Source organism: Gymnodraco acuticeps, unplaced genomic scaffold (genome assembly GCF_902827175.1).
Source record: "Gymnodraco acuticeps unplaced genomic scaffold, fGymAcu1.1, whole genome shotgun sequence".
Classification (NCBI taxonomy): Eukaryota; Metazoa; Chordata; class Actinopteri; order Perciformes; family Bathydraconidae; genus Gymnodraco; species Gymnodraco acuticeps.
In genome coordinates, this window is record NW_022990614.1 from 193,325 (window position 1) to 208,876 (window position 15,552).

General features: G+C 40.5%; 2 protein-coding genes across 2 annotated transcripts; both read right to left on the reverse strand.

The window, feature by feature from the left end:
• Positions 1–227: 227 nt before the first annotated feature.
• On the reverse strand, positions 228–1,370 carry LOC117554587 (histone H1-like). The gene has a single exon (XM_034229036.1). It carries the CDS (start codon positions 1,311–1,313, stop codon positions 684–686), a length of 630 nt encoding a protein of 209 aa, XP_034084927.1. The 5' UTR covers positions 1,314–1,370; the 3' UTR covers positions 228–683.
• Positions 1,371–5,367: 3,997 nt separating this feature from the next.
• On the reverse strand, positions 5,368–5,846 carry LOC117554574 (histone H4). The gene has a single exon (XM_034229003.1). It carries the CDS (start codon positions 5,824–5,826, stop codon positions 5,515–5,517), a length of 312 nt encoding a protein of 103 aa, XP_034084894.1. The 5' UTR covers positions 5,827–5,846; the 3' UTR covers positions 5,368–5,514.
• Between the last annotated feature and the right edge of the window lie 9,706 nt (positions 5,847–15,552).

The window sequence follows — 15,552 nt, forward strand, 5'->3', positions numbered from 1 at the left end:
AATCATTCCAATGTATACTATAGGACAGTAAACGAAAATATTGGTTAAGACAACCCAGCGTGTGTTCTGTCCTATAGTGACTCAGCAGCTGGGTTATGATTGGGTTATTTTTTAACCCAGTAGTTTTAAGAGTGTATTATTAATGTACATTTTTTATATCATGTACTGCCCAAATAATATAAAATAAAGTTTTCTAAAAAAAATAATAAAGAAGTATCAGAGATATATGCAGGGTGCTTTTGCAGACTGACAGCTGTTAATGTATTTATTTATGTTTTATTATTATAAAAATGTTCTACATATAAAATAAATGACCTTTTCAGAACAAAGCAATCCACAACATTTAAATTAAATAATTGAAGATTGGCCACTGGTATAATAATATTCAAGTATGGAAACAGAAATAAAGCAAAAGAAACAGTTTGGAAGATAATGGCATGAATCTGTGGATGAACGGTGGCTGTAGTGTGTGATGGGCTGGTTATAGCGCTAACTACACTTCTGGACTTTGTACATATTCAACAGTACTGTTTCTGTTAATCGGATTGCCCCTTAAGTATAATAACCATGACATTATTATTCTGACTGCAGTTATTGACACAAGAAATATGCTCATTATGACAAAATGGGTGGCTCTTAAAAGAGCCTTTTGTGGATCTTAGTCAGATCAGTCTGATGACAGCTCACTTCTTCTTGGGTGCTGCCTTCTTCGCTTTGGGTTTGGCGACCTTTGCGAGGGATTTCTTGACTGCAGGGGCCTTTTTCACCACCTTCTTGGGGCTCTTTGCAGCCTTTTTAACGACCTTCTTGGGGCTTTTAGCGACCTTCTTCGGGCTCTTGGTGGCCTTCTTGGGGCTCTTGGGAGCTGCTTTCATGGCTGCTGCGGGTTTCTTTGCCTTCTTGGGAGACTTCTTTCCTGCCGCGGGCTTTTTGGCCGCTGCAGGTTTCTTGGCTGCGGGCTTCTTGGCTTTAGGAGCGACTTTCTTGGCTGCGGGCTTCTTGGTCTTAGGCTCGGCAACCTTCTTGCTTATCTTGAATGATCCGGACGCTCCGATGCCCTTGATCTGGACCAGTGTCCCATTAACGACCAGGCTCTTGATGGTGGTCTTAACGCGGGAATTGTTCTTCTCCACATCGTAGCCTCCGGCAGCCAGAGCCTTCTTGACGGCGGACAGAGACACGCCGCTTCGCTCCTTGGATGCGGCCACAGCTTCAACGATGAGATCGCTGACTTTGGGGACAGCTGCCTTCGGCTTGGAAACCTTCTTCTTGGCGGCTTTGGCCGGTGCAGCGGCTGGAGGGACTTCTGCCATTTTCTGCTCAAGTTTTCTGTTCCTGCTCACACTAACACGAGTCTGACTGAACTGCTGGAGAGAGCAGAGCAGGGGCTGGCCTTAAACACACCATGAGAACCGTGGAGACTCAACTAAGCCCATGGCGCCACTCTGCAGTCTGAAAACTTTGCCACTTGTGTTTTCTCTTCACTGATAAAAGACTCCAAAGTCATTGTGGAAAAAGTGCTGAAGAATGACTGTTAATGGAACTGATAGCGGACTTGATTTGCTTCATTTTGAAAGTATGTATAGCTCTGATGCTCACTGAATTTTGTTTGTGGAGCTTCCAATCGTCACATTTCCCCCGCTGTTGCCAGCACTGTTTAGCTGCTTATCCTCTAATTCTTCTACTGAAAACATTTCAAATGCACCAAATCTTTGATAAAAGCTGTTTTCAAGTGACCCACATGTGTGTCCAGGGACTCCCTGTAAAAAAACAGCTGTATTTAGTTTATGATATTATAATAAAGTGAAGTTTTCTGGTAGGAGCAAACACACTGATGATCCGGGGCATAGGGTGCGGTTTAACCAGGCTTCCCATTAAAGTTGCTCGCTGTGAACATGTCTCCAGGTGAGGAGGACTCATTTCATTATACAAAGTTAGGCTATTAATTATATCAAACAGCGTGGCAAATACAGCTTAGTTAAACTGTTTGGGAGGCTGTGGCTCAGTGGGTAGTGTGCTGGACTTCTATTCAGGGGGTAACAAGTTCGAGTCCCACTGCAGTCAGCATGTCGTTGTGTCCCTGAGACACTTCACCCCAAATTGCTCCTGTGGGGATTGCCCACAGTATTGAGTATGTAAGTCGCTTTGGATAAAAGCGTCTAACAAGTGACATGTAATGTAATGTTTCACTGACACTCATCAGAAAACTTGATGCTGATTTAATGGGCTAATTAAAATATAAAAAGGACAAGAGTGGCTTTTAAGAGGCACTGATCTGTAAATGTAAACTTGACATTGTTTCCCTTATGTTACACACACTATGTATGAAATGTGTGCATACATAATATCAATTTTTTAATTTCCCTATTTTAATTACATTTTTACATTGTGTTTTTTTAATGTTAATTTAGAACAATGTACTTAATTTTGTTTAGCTCTTTAACATGAGGTTTCTTATGATTATAACATTACAAATATAGTTCTATATGAGGAAATGCAACAGCATCAAATAACCAACTTCTTTAAGAACTCTTAAGTGGAACAATAACTATCTCAGCTCATATTGTTCTTATGTGTTTTGTTTACCATCAACTGGAACATGTATCTACTGGTACATGTTAACAAGATGATAACGGCTTACAGCTAATGAAAAACCAACATTCAGTTTCTCAGGAAATTATAATATTACATAATTGATAAGTCATAATAACACCGAAATGTCGGCCTTATAAAAAGTATGTTCATGTTTCTGCTCTCAGTACTTGGTTGGGCCTCCTTTTGCACAAATGACTGCGTGGCATGGAGGCGATCAGCCTTCGACTCTGCTGAGGTGTGATGGAAGCCACGGTTGTTTCAATAGCGCCCTTCAGCTTGTCAGCGTCGTTGGGTCTTGTGTCTCTTATCTTCCTCTTGACAATACCCCATACATTCTCTATGGCGTTTAGGTCAGGCGAGTTTGCTGACCAATGAAGCACAGTATGTCCATGGTCATTCAACCAGGGCTTAGTAATGTTGGCAGTGCCAAGTCCTGCTGGAAAATAAAATCAGCATTCAGCTTTTCAAAAAAAGGAAGCATGAAGTGCTCTAAAATGTCCTGGTTGACGGCTGCGTTGACTTTTGACTTAATAAAACAGATAAAATAGTACAAGTGAATAAAATAAAATTGAAAATAATCGAAAGAGAATATGATAGAAACTGTGCAGAATAGTCTATACCAGCGGTTCCCAACCTTTTTCAACTCAGGGCCCACTTAAGAATAAAAAAATGTTCCGGCACACATTCAACCATAAACAATACGGAGGCTAAACAAAGTTCTGAACATGTGACACGTTGTAAATCCACGATAACAGACAAGGACTGTAATGACCGTTGCTAAGGAGGATCAAGAAAGAGAAAGGAAAAGAGGTTAAAATAAAAAAAATCTTAATAATGAAAATGTTTCCACACAAATCATAATGCTTTGTAAATTATTTTGGCGGCCCTTAAATATTTTATATGGGCTTTTAGATGAAGACACAAGACGCACACAGTTAATAAATACAACTATTCTTCTGGCTAAAATACATATTTTAAATCAATCAAGGAGTAATCTTAATTTAAGGTGTTTGAAGAGTAGATTACAAATCAAAGGGTGGCTCAACACACCATGAAATGGGAAATAATGAGCGCTAACGAAGAGTGGGATTAAAGGAACAATAAATATGCTCACCATGTTGTGTTTTTGGTGGCATTTGGTTGTCAACCTATTTTTGTTTGTGAAATGTTGAAGTGATCCTACTGACTATATCTTCATGTCTTCTGTTTTTGTCTGAGGTGGGAATGTCATGTCCTATATGTTATTGTTATGTCCATGTTTGTGTCTTTAGCCTGGACAACATAAAATAAAAAATGTGCAATGCCTTCGCAGACCACTAGGGAGCCGCGGCCCACAGGTTGGGAACTGCTGGTCTATACGATAATAGGAATATGTATATGATATGTGAGTTGCAAACTTGTATTATATATAGATATACCTGTATTTACTGTGTGTACAATTTAGTCAAATCAGCTCTACATGTCAGCAGATTCCAGTAATGCTTTGATATTATTCCTACACTTTTTAAAACATAGTATGCACATTGTTATATCCCTTTTGCAAATATATCAGTTATTGTTTTGACCACAAAACGCAGTCGTAGCAGTATTTCCATACAGTTCATGTCCTTGTCCAAATGTTAATTTGCAAGGGATGTTATTTGTCGTTATTACATGGCTTAGTTGAATACTTGATTCTGATTGGTCAATTCAGAACACGTGACACGTTGTTAATACCGAACAGACAGACCGCTGTCAAGGACTTATTGACCGTTGTTAAGGACGCTCACACCTTCAGAAAGAAGTCCGGTCGATTTAACTGTATACCGTTGGGCCGAAAAGCAAACTGCATGCAGTTTGCTTTTCGAACTGGGACATGAAAAACAGCGCAGAAGTAACGGGGCAGAAACCCTTTTTTTTACGCAGCGGTCCAGACATAGACATCAAACGGCAACACATATTCAGTTGCCAGTTACTTTGGCATTAGGGCAGGGATATCTAGATACTTTCCAAGGTTTGACATAATGAATTGTGCTACTTTTAAAGCAAGGAGCGATGTTTTCAAATCTGTAATCAAAAAGCTCCTCAAAAACGCAAGCAGTTCCTAATGTTGGCTTTTCAAACTGAAGACAAGATACGCTCCAACTGTTTTTCAAATGTAACAGTTTGAAAAGCAAGCAAACTGTCTGATTGTCTTTAGTTTTCCGCTGTCGTGTGATAGCAACATGGAGGATTTTAACATGAATTTGAATATATTTAGAGAGCACAGTAATTTGGAGTAATGGTTAGTGGCTGATGAGTCCCCAGTGAAGAAAAGAAAAAGACAAGAGGAACAAGAAAACAGCGGAGAAGTAACGGGCAGAAACCCTCCTTTTTACGCAGCGGTCCAGACATAGACATCAAACGGCGACACATATTCAGTGTGCAGTTCCTTTGGCATTAGGGCAGGGATATCTAGATACTTCCCAAGGTTTGACATCATGAATTGTGCTACTTTTAGAGCAAGCAGCGATGTTTTCAAATCTGTAATCAAAAAGCTCCTCAAAAACGCTATCGAAGCAGTTCCTGCGGTTGCTACGTTAGTTCAAACGGTAACAACGGACTATTTTTCTTAGCGGATGCATGTCAATTTAAATCAATACAACTATTTTTTAAATCAATAAAATAATTTTCTAAATCCATTTCAATTAATATTGGGATTCATAACGTTACTTTGTTGAGAATGTGGCCATGTAATAAGCGGGATAACGTTCAGCGAAGTGCTTACTTTTATTTACATTTTGATCCTGAACATACTTTCAGAGAAGACACAAAACTCTCGCCTGCACCAACTTCTAGTGCTCACTAATGCGGTATCATGAGGGAATGGAGCTCTCTAATTTGAGGATATGGGTGGCCCTTAAAAGGACCTTTGTGTTTTTGTTGTCAGATGGTGAGTATTTAACCTCCGAAACCGTACAGAGTGCGGCCCTGCCTCTTGAGGGCATACACCACATCCATGGCGGTCACGGTCTTCCTCTTGGCGTGCTCGGTGTAGGTGACGGCATCACGGATCACATTCTCCAGGAAGACCTTCAGCACCCCGCGGGTCTCCTCGTAGATCAGACCGGAGATACGCTTCACTCCGCCGCGGCGAGCCAGACGGCGGATAGCGGGCTTGGTGATTCCCTGGATGTTATCACGGAGAACTTTACGGTGACGCTTGGCGCCTCCTTTGCCGAGTCCCTTTCCTCCTTTTCCTCTACCACTCATTTCCGAGTCTTGTTGGGTCGGGTCGTTCAGAAAGAATGGGTAGAAGCAGTTTCACCGGCAGTATTTATATATTCACTGCGGACCTAAGAGAAGACGGAGAGCGGGAAAGCTGCTAGGCGGGGCCAACGCTGCAGCCTCCACATTAACATTCAGGGGAAAAAGGTATTTCTTTAAATAATATTTATATAATTCTTATATATGGATTTGATTATTAAACGTCCCTTAATATTTAATAAACCCTCATATGCTTGATTACATTTATAATTCAAATTAGATCATTCAGCACCCCTCTCTGTAATTAACATTAAGATTTAAAGTATTACAAAAATACTTTTGAGATCATATACTTAAAGTAGCGACAGTAAAAGTAGTCATTGTGCAAATTGGTCCATTTCAGAATAATAGATATGATATGTTTTATAATGATTGATCATTAAAGTGTTCTCAAAGCTGGTAAAGGTGCAGCTAGTTTGAATGACTTTGTATACCCCCCTGAGACCCACAAAGAAAAACATTTCAAATTTCCTTTTTTGTTTAGATCACACAAGTCTTTAGGGTGGTATTAACATAATGACTAACACAAAAAAAAAATAAGTGTATTTTTGTTTTATTGTGTGTCCTTTGTAGAGGACATTGGGTGTTAGTTATGCGAAGCATAGTATACAAACAACATTAACATACAAGTACATTTAGACAACATTAGAGCACAACAACTCAATGCAACAAATACTGAGCCCTTTTTTGAAATGCAGAGATACATCTGACACTTGAGGCACTTGATGTATGTGTTCCCACTGCATCCGTCTGCCATTAAAAAAGCTGAGATGTTCCATTGAACTTCATATTCATTTTATTAAGTATATGTTATGAAGTTAGAAATGGATGTTGGTCAAGCTCCCGCACTTTTTATAAATTAACTGCAAGTACATGCAAACAGCAACATGTATCCACCCTGTCATTGACACAATTCAAAGAGTAAATACATTGTAATTACATAGTGATTATAAAATGTACATTTTCAGAAAGCTAAATTCCCTTTCTCAACAATATATTTCAGTTAATGGAGAAAGTATTTGGATAATAAGGAAATTATGGCAAACTATTTGTACCGTGTCCACCCTGTCATGGAAGGCTGCTTAAATTAGCATTTAATGAGCACATGGTGGAGCTTCAGTTAGCAACATGATTCAGTTAGCAAGGTGACTGTGTACTGTTTAACAAATATATTTCGAATTTCTGAAAGGTTTTTATATTAATTGATATTTCACTATGACAGAGTGGACATGTTAAGCTTGACAACATCCAACTACACACATAATAGGATTACAATTATGAAATATAAGTTTAAATACTTACTCTGCAACTAGCCAATGTCTCAGCCTCCATTGAGGAAAGACAAAATGGTGGTAGTGATGTCACTGAAAACATCAGAGGGTTTTTTATGGGGCAGTTACCCCTTAATTTTAAATGTAGTATCATTTAATCACTTATTACCTTTATATATACAGTCTATGCTTATTACACACACTGTAGTTAGCAGAGCAGTGTGTGGGACATGTCAAAATCATGTACATCCAATGAAAAACAAGGTATAAAATGAAGGAAACACATTTCAAGAGACTTATCATTGTACTGATATGTGTGTAATAAGACCTCAGAGTTTCATTATTCTGCTACATTTTCATGATCACCTGTAGCTGCTCCGTCCACACTCACGTCATACAGACATAAATAAATCAGAGACTGTATTCGCCATGACACAGACAGTCTGTGGTTTGTACATGTTTAACTTTTGTCCAGTTTCTGAACAGATATGAGGAGCTGTGAGCTCTGAGTGCTAACAGCTAACGGCTGATGTGTTGGGACATGTTGCGCTGTCCAATCACGAAGCGTCATTTGTTTACTGGCAGCAAAAACAACCAATCACAGCAATGCTTCTCTGGCTGGCTCTGTCCAATCACAAACAAGTGTTCTCCCTAAAGGAATACCCTTTCCGTCCAATGTGAAATGCTGTGGCGTTTTCTGAAATGCTGTAGTGTCTCGCACTTCAGGTCCACCGTAGTAATCAATACATGGGCTGCACAGGTTGTCAAGTCCGACTATCACAAGTAGAATCATAATGAAAAATACGCCGGTAAAATGTGCCTGTAGAAAACGGCTTATGCCACAATAGGATAGCAACAACAAGTAGTCAGTTTAGCTTCGGTTGCTATGCTAACATCACCCATTTTATACCAGATAAACTTTAATAGCAGCGTTTTGATGCCAAACAGCGTCAATTCATACTGCAACACATTCACTTATGGGGAATTGGGGATATGTATCCCCTGCTTGTGTGACAGTCATACAGTGAATACTTTACAGCAGAGGTGCCCAGTACGTCGACCGCGGGGTAATGCTGGTAGATCGCGAGTCATTCATAAAAAAAAAAATCCAGCTCTGTTAAAATAGACAAAACAGGTTTTGATCCCTCCTCCCTTGGCCTCCCTGCCACTTAATTCAGGAGTTTACTTGATTGACAGAAAAAACGACCAATCGCTTTCCAGTCTGTTAACCCAGAATGCAAAGCGATACAAAATCAGTCAAGTGCCGGGAAAACTCAAATTAAGTTAAAGAGACAAACAACAAAATGAGTGCGGGACCGAGCAAAAAGCTAAAAACATACCACTTCCACCCAGAATGGGAGGAAGAATATTTGTTTGTGATGTCACATTCAAAGGTTATGTATTGCCTTATTTGTAAAGCAAGCGTCGCTCTGCCAAAGAAAGGTAACGTGGTGAGGCATTATCGGAGTGTTCACAAGGCATATGACAGCGACTTCCCTCCGAGTAGCGAGTTGAGAAAGGTCATGTAGGCTATTATTGCTACACAAACATTATCTCGAAGTCTTAGTGTCGCCAACTCGTTTCTAATATGCAAAAAGACAAAACAAATGCGTCTATGGTCGGTGTATTTTTGATCTTTCCAATCGAGACGAGATCTCTCTCCCCCGTGTGCGAGGGGGCGGGGCAGTTTACACACACGCGGCCGCTACATGCAGCAACACACCGCTGGGATGGCGGAGAGAAGCGCTCCAAGGTGTGGTTACATGTTACAGCCCTATTGTAGTTATCCCATGTATAAATAAAACGTGTTATTCAGCAACCCTTGCAATTTGGGATATTATTTTGGGTTGGTAGACCTCGGTGAGCTGGTCATTTCAAAAGTAGCTCACCAGCCAAAAAAGTGTGGGCACCCCTGCTTTACAGCGTCCGCTGCCGTGTGAGCTCACCCGGAGCTAACGGGAGAATACAATCCGGTGGAAGAGCGGCACTGCAGTGGTATGTAAATGCCGCTAAAACACATTAACAATGAACCACGGCACTCTGCAGAAAAGTATAAGGTTGGAGAAGTCGTTATTTAATTTGATCTGGCTTCGTATGATTAAAAGCAACACGATCATCGACCCGATGCAGTCCCCCGTTGTTGTTGTTGTTGTTGTTGTTGTGAGCGCCGTAACGGCGTTGGGGAGAATCTGTGCGCTCATGGAGCCTCCTACATATTTTCCCCTTCTTCTTGACCCTCTTCTATCCCAGGTGTGAAATCCTCATCTATCTCATCATCTGAGAGCTCAACATCTGAATCTCCCTGAACTATTTGGTACAGAAAATGCCTGCTTCAGTTCCGTCTCCTGCAACAATGTTGAGTCATTAAGTCCATGAAGATGGTCCTGAAGTCCACTAGAATGGACATTTATAAAAGAGCTGTTATTTCAAAACTTGAATTATTTAATTGCTTTGAGAACTAATTATATAGTTCCTCACATAACATATATGATTTTCATGTTAAAAATAACAATTAATCAACAATATTTGCCTTCTCTTCCTCCCTCTATAAAATGTTGTTGTTGGTATGCCAGCCATTTTGGATGAAAGGAAAGAGGAACTTCCCAGTTCCCAGCATGCAAGGATATATTGATGATAATACTTTTGCACCTTTACTTGAGGAACATTTTGAATGCAGGACTTTTACTGTAACAGAGTATTCCTACACTGTTACTCAAGTACAAGATCCGAGTACTTCTCCCACCTCTTTGTTTTAATCTCTTCAGGATATTTGACAGTTTGAGGTTTGAAGGGCAAACACAGACACAGACAGAGACCAGTTCAAACACAAGACGTGTCCTTTATTAAATGTAAAGAAATTATAAGTTTGAACACATCAACGATGCAACAACAACTATGCATTATTAGTTTTAAATGATATTAGTGGCGAATAAAACATGTGAAAGAAGATAAAAGCACGTTGGTAATAAGAACTGTGCGATATAATCAGAGTTAAGACGTTATGGAGCTTGGCGTCTGCGTCCGGAGAGCTCGGGGAAGTCGTCGGGCATCAGAGCGTGATCTCTGCAGGTCGGACACGTGCTCTGCTCCTTCAGCCATGAGCGGATGCACTGAGGAGGGGAGAAGAGAAGAGAGGAGGAGGAAACGCTAAGTTAAAACCTGCAGCTCCAAAGGCTGGACCAATTAAACTGATCGCGCATAAGTGACACAAATTCAGTTTCATTTGGTCTAAAGCAGGGGTGCCCAACCTTTTTTGAACCGAGAGCTACTTTTAAAGTTGCCAGTCTGCCGAGATCTACCAGTCCAAATAGAGAGGCGTAGCCATTACTGACAGGTAAAATACACACTTCTACTTGAATAAAACTGACCTTTGTACAATTAATACTTCATAAAATACTGCAGATCCTTTATCTTACCTCTTTCTAATCTACACACATACAAGTATTTAACTGAAGTCACACAACAGTGTTGTTGATACAGAGTTGGAGTTTATTCACACGTCACTACAGTGGGTAATGTTTTCAAGAAACATTGAACAGTGCTGCCACATATGACACAGGAAAAAAAGAAAAGACACTGAACCCTTTCTTTGCCATTATATACAAATAGTGTTGCTACAAAAGTATAAATGAGGCTTACTAATAAGACAACTCAGATCTGAAGCTACACAGGAATCTGCTGCCAAAGTGCAATAAAAAAGACAAAATTAATATAATCAAACCCTTTTTTTGTTGCATTTTAGTAGAGTATACAAATAAATGCCTTTAAGATAGGATGCAAGCAACACTAGTTTCTTAACCTGAATTGATAATAGACTATAATCAATTTAAACAGAACAGATCTTAATGTTTGCATTCTTATACCATTTTGTACAATAATTATAATGAATAAGTTCAAAAAAACTAAAACTTACAGCTGATTAATAACGGTATCTAACTTGAGTTTTTATTATATCAAAAACCTGTTGAAATGCTTCTGTTATTTTTACTGTCCCCCAAAAGCGCGTCGCAGCCTCCAGGAAAGCTTCTTTCACAACTTCGCCGTCTTTGAAAGACTTCATGTGTTTCGCAAGAACGTGACTGACACGATAAGATGCTCTGGTAGCAGCCTTGCTCTTGTTGTTGGGCCTGGTGAAAATGGACTGCTGTGCATTTAGCTGTCCTTTCAGGCCCCTCCCCTTTTGGAGCGTAGGGCAGAATTAGGAGGGAATTCCGTCTCGTAGCGTTTGTGCACTGTTTTGAAATGCCGCTCCTAAATTACCCTTCTTCGATAAAGCCACGCTCGCATTGTAGATGAGACAGATGGACTTTGAATTGGAATAGATACAACAATAATCATCCTCCCACTTGGAGTGAAAATGATATATTTTGGGCTTTTTTGCTTCTGCCATAATTGCGGTCTTGTGTGTGTGCGGACTGTCACTCCTGTTGACACGGACAACGTCAGCGAAATAGTGCCCACTTTCCACCAGCCACGCCCGACACATGGGGTCACGCCGGCCAATCACAAAGCTTTGGTGCGTTCAAGTGCATTATTCTGGCACAGGAAGATTATGTTATAGGACATTAACGATAAAACAAAATATTGTTGTTCTATTTTTAGACACATCCCGCGATCGACTGGGAATCTCCCCGCGATCGAGCACCCCTGGTCTAAAGTAAACTAGAAACTAGAATTATGAATTAAATGTTCGGTCTAAAGCAGGGGTGTCAAACTCAATTTAATCTCGGGCCACATTAGCATCATGGTAGCACTCAAAGGGCCAGTTTTATATATAAGACTATATACAAATACTAGGGCTGTCAAACGATTACAATTTTTAATCACAGCTTAAAAATTCATTAATCATGATTAATCACCATTCGAACTATGTCCAAAATATGCCATTTATTTATGTACAGTGGGGCAAAAAAGTATTTAGTCAGCCACCAATTGTGCAAGTTCTCCCACTTAAAAAGATGAGAGAGGCCTGTAATTTTCATCCTAGGTACACTTCAACTATGAGAGACAGAATGGGGGGAAAGAATCCAGGAAATCACATTGTAGGGTTTTTAATGAATTAATTGATAAATTCCTCGGTAAAATAAGTATTTGGTCCCCTACAAACAAACAAGATTTCTGGCTCTCACAGACCTGTAACTTCTTCTTTAAGAGCCTCCTCTGTCCTCCACTCGTTAACTGTATTAATGGCACCCGTTTGAACTCGTTATCAGTATAAAAGACACCTGTCCACAACCTCAAACAGTCACACTCTAAACTCCACTATGGCCAAGACCAAAGAGCTGTCAAAGGACACCAGAAACAAAATTGTAGACCTGCACCAGGCTGGGAAGACTGAATCTGCAATAGGTAAGCAGCTTGGTGTGAAGAAATCAACTGTGGGAGCAATTATTAGAAAATGGAAGACATACAAGACCACTGATAATCTCCCTCGATCTGGGGCTCCACGCAAGATCTCACCCCGTGGGGTCAAAATGATCACAAGAACAGTGAGCAAAAATCCCAGACCACACGGGGGGACCTAGTCAATGACCTGCAGAGAGCTGGGACCAAAGTAACAAAAGCTACCATCAGTAACACACTACGCCGCCAGGGACTCAAATCCTGCAGTGCCAGACGTGTCCCCCTGCTTAAGCCAGTACATGTCCAGGCCCGTCTGAAGTTTGCTAGAGAGCATTTAGATGATCCAGAAGAGGATTGGGAGAATGTCATATGGTCAGATGAAACCAAAATAGAACTTTTTGGTAAAAACTCAACTAGACGTGTTTGGAGGAGAAAGAATGCTGAGTTGCATCCAAAGAACACCATAACTACTGTGAAACATGGGGGTGGAAACATCATGCTTTGGGGCTGTTTTTCTGCAAAGGGACCAGGACGACTGATCCGTGTAAAGGAAAGAATGTATGGGGCCATGTATCGTGAGATTTTGAGTGACAACCTCCTTCCATCAGCAAGGGCATTGAAGATGAAACGTGGCTGGGTCTTTCAGCATGACAATGATCCCAAACACAACGCCCGGGCAACGAAGGAGTGGCTTCGTAAGAAGCATTTCAAGGTCCTGGAGTGGCCTAGCCAGTCTCCAGATCTCAACCCCATAGAAAATCTTTGGAGGGAGTTGAAAGTCTGTGTTGCCCTGCCCAGCGACAGCCCCAAAACATCACTGCTCTAGAGGAGATCTGCATGGAGGAATGGGCCAAAATACCAGCAACAGTGTGTGAAAACCTTGTGAAGACTTACAGAGAACGTTTGACCTCTGTCATTGTTAACAAAGGGTATATAACAAAGTATTGAGATGAACTTTTGTTATTGACCAAATACTTATTTTCCACCATAATTTGTAAATAAATTCTTTAAAAATCAGAGAATGTGATTTTCTGGAGAAAAAAAATTCTCATTCTGTCTCATAGTTGAGGTATACCTAGGATGAAAATTACAGGCCTCTCTCATCTTTTTAAGTGGGATAACTTGCACAATTGGTGGCTGACTAAATAATTGTTGGCCCCACTGTATATTGTTGTGGGAATGGAAAGATAAATGAAAGAAGGCGGATATATCCATTTAACATACAGTATCTATGTTTATTATAAAAATGTTCTGCGTGTCAAAATGAAGGACAACCCACACACCTATTAATCATCAAACCGTGGGGTCTTAATTCAGTGTTGATTTCTATCAACAGGGGAGTACTTCAGGAAAGTCGACAGAGGGGGGGGGGGGGGGGGGGCGGCGGCTAGTGGAGTACTTCGTGACCACAGAGTGTGAACGTTGTGATCAGCTGTTTGAGCGCAGTTCTCCAGTGAAGGGGGGGAGTCTCCCTCCGCAGCCGTTTGGCGTAGTACAGACCGACGTTAACAGCAGCCCTGTCTGTGCACACTAGGGATGCCAGTGATTATTCGATTATTCGAATATTCGTTACAGTCTCCATAATCGAATATTATTTTTAAAAATCGATTTTATTTATATATTTTTTTATTATATTTTATATTATTATTATATATATATTTTTTTTTTCTGGCTTAGTTTCAACCAAAATATAGACTAATGCTAATAATAGTAATAGTATTAATAATTGTAAATGGCCATTGGTCACACCACCAGTTTGTTTTACTGTAAACTTGGAGGAAGCCTGCGTGTAGACAGAGCAGACTGCTGCTGCAGCACGCTACACACCGACCCCGCCCCCACCCCCCCCCCCTCTCCCTCACACATGCAACTAACGGTACGTCCACACAGCAACTTTTCAAAAATCTTGGAGCTGGGCGTGTCTGAAAGCTTGGGGATTTCGCGACCAACAACCAATCACATGAATCTCCCGCCCCCGACATACAAAGCAAAAAACCCCGGTTCTTCTCCACTATTTCTTTTAACATTTTGAACATTTATGAGATTAATGTCTATGGTGCTATTTTATGCTACATTCCATGCTGGCTAATGATACTGTCTATGCTTGCTAGCAACGAAATAAACTAGCAACGAAGTAAACTGGATATACAATCCCCAAACAAGCGAAAACCTACCAGTTTCACCCACTGTCTCTGCCACCCTGGTTCCTCCGGTTTGTATCCCGGTAAGTAAATAGGGACTGGTCATAAAGAACCGGGTGATTTGCTACCGCAATAAGTAGGCTTGTTTGAGACACATTGCGGCTCGCCTCGAAAGTAGACGAGAGTAGCCGATCGCAGCCGGGGGAGGTGTCAAAAAGCTCGTCTTAAGTCGGACAGCTCGGAGTCGGAGTCGGCTTGACTGGCTGGGTTTGCAATGGCGGAAATTGCGTTGGCGTTTTTCGTTGCAGATGAAGTGGATGCAATAGAAATCCCACAACTATTATATCACTACAAATGAATGACTCAAGTGTCAGTTCATTTTGAAACAAATCAGTACAAGGGGGGTTGAATACATGTAAAAGACAGAACCACTTATTACTTTTCAAAACTACTTCCGTCAGTGGTCTTGACAAGTTTGCATTTATAAAGAATGCACAAATGTGTATATTAGTTAATGTCAGATATGTACTAAGTAAATGCATTTGTTCCTGCTCAAGATTAGATTCAACTTTATTGTTATTGCACATATTACAGGTACTGAGACAACGAAATGCAGTTTAGCTTCTAACCAGGTGCAACAAGCAGTAAAGTGAAAAGTAATGTACACAACCTACAGAATAAAAATGAATTGAATGATGAATAAACAGTGAGGGGTATGAATACACTAGATATCAGACTGTGAGCAGCATGAACAGTGTGTATGAATATGCTAAGATATATAAAGTATGAAAACGGTAAGCAGTATAGTATAAAATATATAGATATTAATTTCATGATGATAAACATTGTGGAACAATGATGAAAAATGGGAATGGATGTGGCGACGTAAAACTGACACAAAACAACAACAAACTTTT